This window comes from Pterocles gutturalis, unplaced genomic scaffold (assembly GCF_000699245.1).
Source record: "Pterocles gutturalis isolate BGI_N339 unplaced genomic scaffold, ASM69924v1 scaffold12509, whole genome shotgun sequence".
Lineage (NCBI taxonomy): Eukaryota > Metazoa > Chordata > Aves > Pterocliformes > Pteroclidae > Pterocles > Pterocles gutturalis.
Window position 1 is genome coordinate 1 of NW_010128320.1, and position 2,199 is coordinate 2,199.

Genomic DNA, 2,199 nt, shown 5'->3' on the forward strand with positions numbered 1-2,199 from the left:
CGCGGCAGCCCTTAGCGCAGGCGGCGGGGTTTCTGCAAGTCATCCGAGCCAGCCCCGCTCGCACCGAGCCCCGTCGGATCTGCTCGGGGTTTTGTTGGGGGCTTGGGGTTTTTTCCTTTCCTCTCCTCCATCGTGCTGTCTGTGTTGGTTTGTCGCCTCGCCTGCCACGGTTAAGTTTGCTGTGACTCGGTGTAACTCTGGAGGTCTACGTGGATGTTGCTAAGAGCACTTTTCTTGCCTTTGCTCTCCCTCGCTGGGATCGGATTTTGTACTCACTGGGCTCGGTGTGCCTGTGTGTGTGTTCTGAGTGTCTCGAAATGTTGCAAGAGCTATGCATTAACTGTAACCAAGGTAAGTCTCGCTCTTCTTGTTCCCTCATGTGCATGTCTCAATTAGATGTTTCTGTAAAGATGAAGTATGTATTTCCTTTTAAACGGTGGAGTCATATGTAGTCCTTTCATTGATTAGTACTTGTGGGGGGGAAAAAAAAAAAAGAAGCACAGAACTTGCAAAAAAATAGACCTATTTAGCAGGGGATCTAGCTTGGCTTTCTAAACTGCTCTGCTTTCCTCTGCTGCAGCTTCTGCGATGCTTAAAAGAATAATTTGTGTCTTGTTTTGTTCTCCCTTTTGACAGACCTGTGACTGACCATAGGCTTGGCTTGACCTTGATTCTGATGGCTTTGTTGGAAGATCTAGTGATGTGATTGCATTTCATGAAGCGATCGCTCTCCAGCCTCTGTGGCTCAGGGTATAAGCCACTTCTGCCACACTGTCACTCATGGACAGATTTTTTTTAGACAAACCTTTTGACAATTTTTCTGTTCTCACTTCCCCTTTCCCCTCTGTTTCTCCTGAATGTTGGGAGCCTTATTCTACAGTTTGATGTGATTGATAGTCCTGCTGCTCCGTGCTGCTGATTTCTGTTTTACAGTACAATGGCTCTGAGTGGCAACTGCAGGACTTACCTTCCTCCTCGGGAGCAGGGGACGGGGCTGCACTCCTTCCCAGAGGTAGTGGAGCTCAACGTGGGTGGCCAGGTTTACTTCACTCGCCACTCCACCTTGGTTGGCACCCCTCACTCCCTGCTGTGGAAAATGTTCACCCCAAAGAGAGACACAGCCAACGATCTGGCCAAGGACTCCAAGGGAAGATTTTTTATCGACAGAGATGGTTTCCTTTTCCGCTATATTCTGGACTATCTCAGGGACAAGCAAGTGGTTCTGCCTGACCACTTCCCAGAGAAGGGAAGGCTCAAGAGGGAGGCTGAGTACTTCCAGCTCCCGGACTTGGTCAAACTCCTGACTCCCGATGACAGCAAGCAAAGCCCCGATGATTATTGCCACAGTGACTATGAAGAGGTCTCCCAAGGCAGTGACACGAGAATATGCCCACCTTCATCGCTCCTACCCCCCGATCGGAAGTGGGGATTCATTACCATCGGGTACCGGGGGTCGTGCACTATTGGCAGGGAGAGCCAAGCCGATGCCAAATTCAGGAGGGTCCCAAGGATTTTGGTTTGTGGAAGGATTGCTCTGGTCAAAGAGGTCTTTGGAGAAAGTTTGAATGAAAGCAGAGACCCAGACAGGGCTCCAGAAAGGTACACCTCCAGGTTTTATCTCAAGTTCAAGCACCTGGAGAGGGCTTTCGACATGTTGTCCGAGTGTGGATTCCACATGGTGGCCTGTAACTCCTCGGTGACAGCTTCCTTTGTCAACCAGTACACAGACGACAAGGTCTGGTCCAGCTACACCGAATATGTCTTCTACCGTAAGTACAAGACATTTCTGAGGGAAATGTAACTATGTGTTTTAAGCTGCTCTCTTCCGTTGACTCTCAAAGCACAAAGAGTGCAAATTTCCTTGTGCTTGCCGCAGGCTGAGGCTTTATTTAGATCTGGGGGTTAGGCTTCGATGTAAGCTCTCCGAAGGTAAGGCGAGGCTGGAGTCCCCGGCTCGGTCTTGGCTAGGTGGCGGCACAGCCTGCCGAACGCGCCCTGGGGCTGGGGGATGCTGCTGGCTCCGCTCTGCACAGCAGCCATCAGACTGCCTCGCACGCTGCCCGCTGCCTGCGGGATGCGATGTGAGCCTTGCAAACACACTGCAGATTTAATTACAGAAAATCTTCAAATGGGATTCCATTTGCAAAGGTAATAGCTGCTTGATAATAGTCAAGCACAGCCAGCCAAGCCATCTGTCAG

General features: G+C 50.5%; 1 protein-coding gene across 1 annotated transcript; it reads left to right on the top strand.

The window, feature by feature from the left end:
- Positions 1–937: 937 nt before the first annotated feature.
- On the top strand, positions 938–1,801 carry KCTD16 (potassium channel tetramerization domain containing 16). Its single transcript, XM_010079581.1, has one exon. It carries the CDS (start codon positions 938–940, stop codon positions 1,799–1,801), a length of 864 nt encoding a protein of 287 aa, XP_010077883.1.
- The last annotated feature ends 398 nt before the right edge of the window (positions 1,802–2,199 follow it).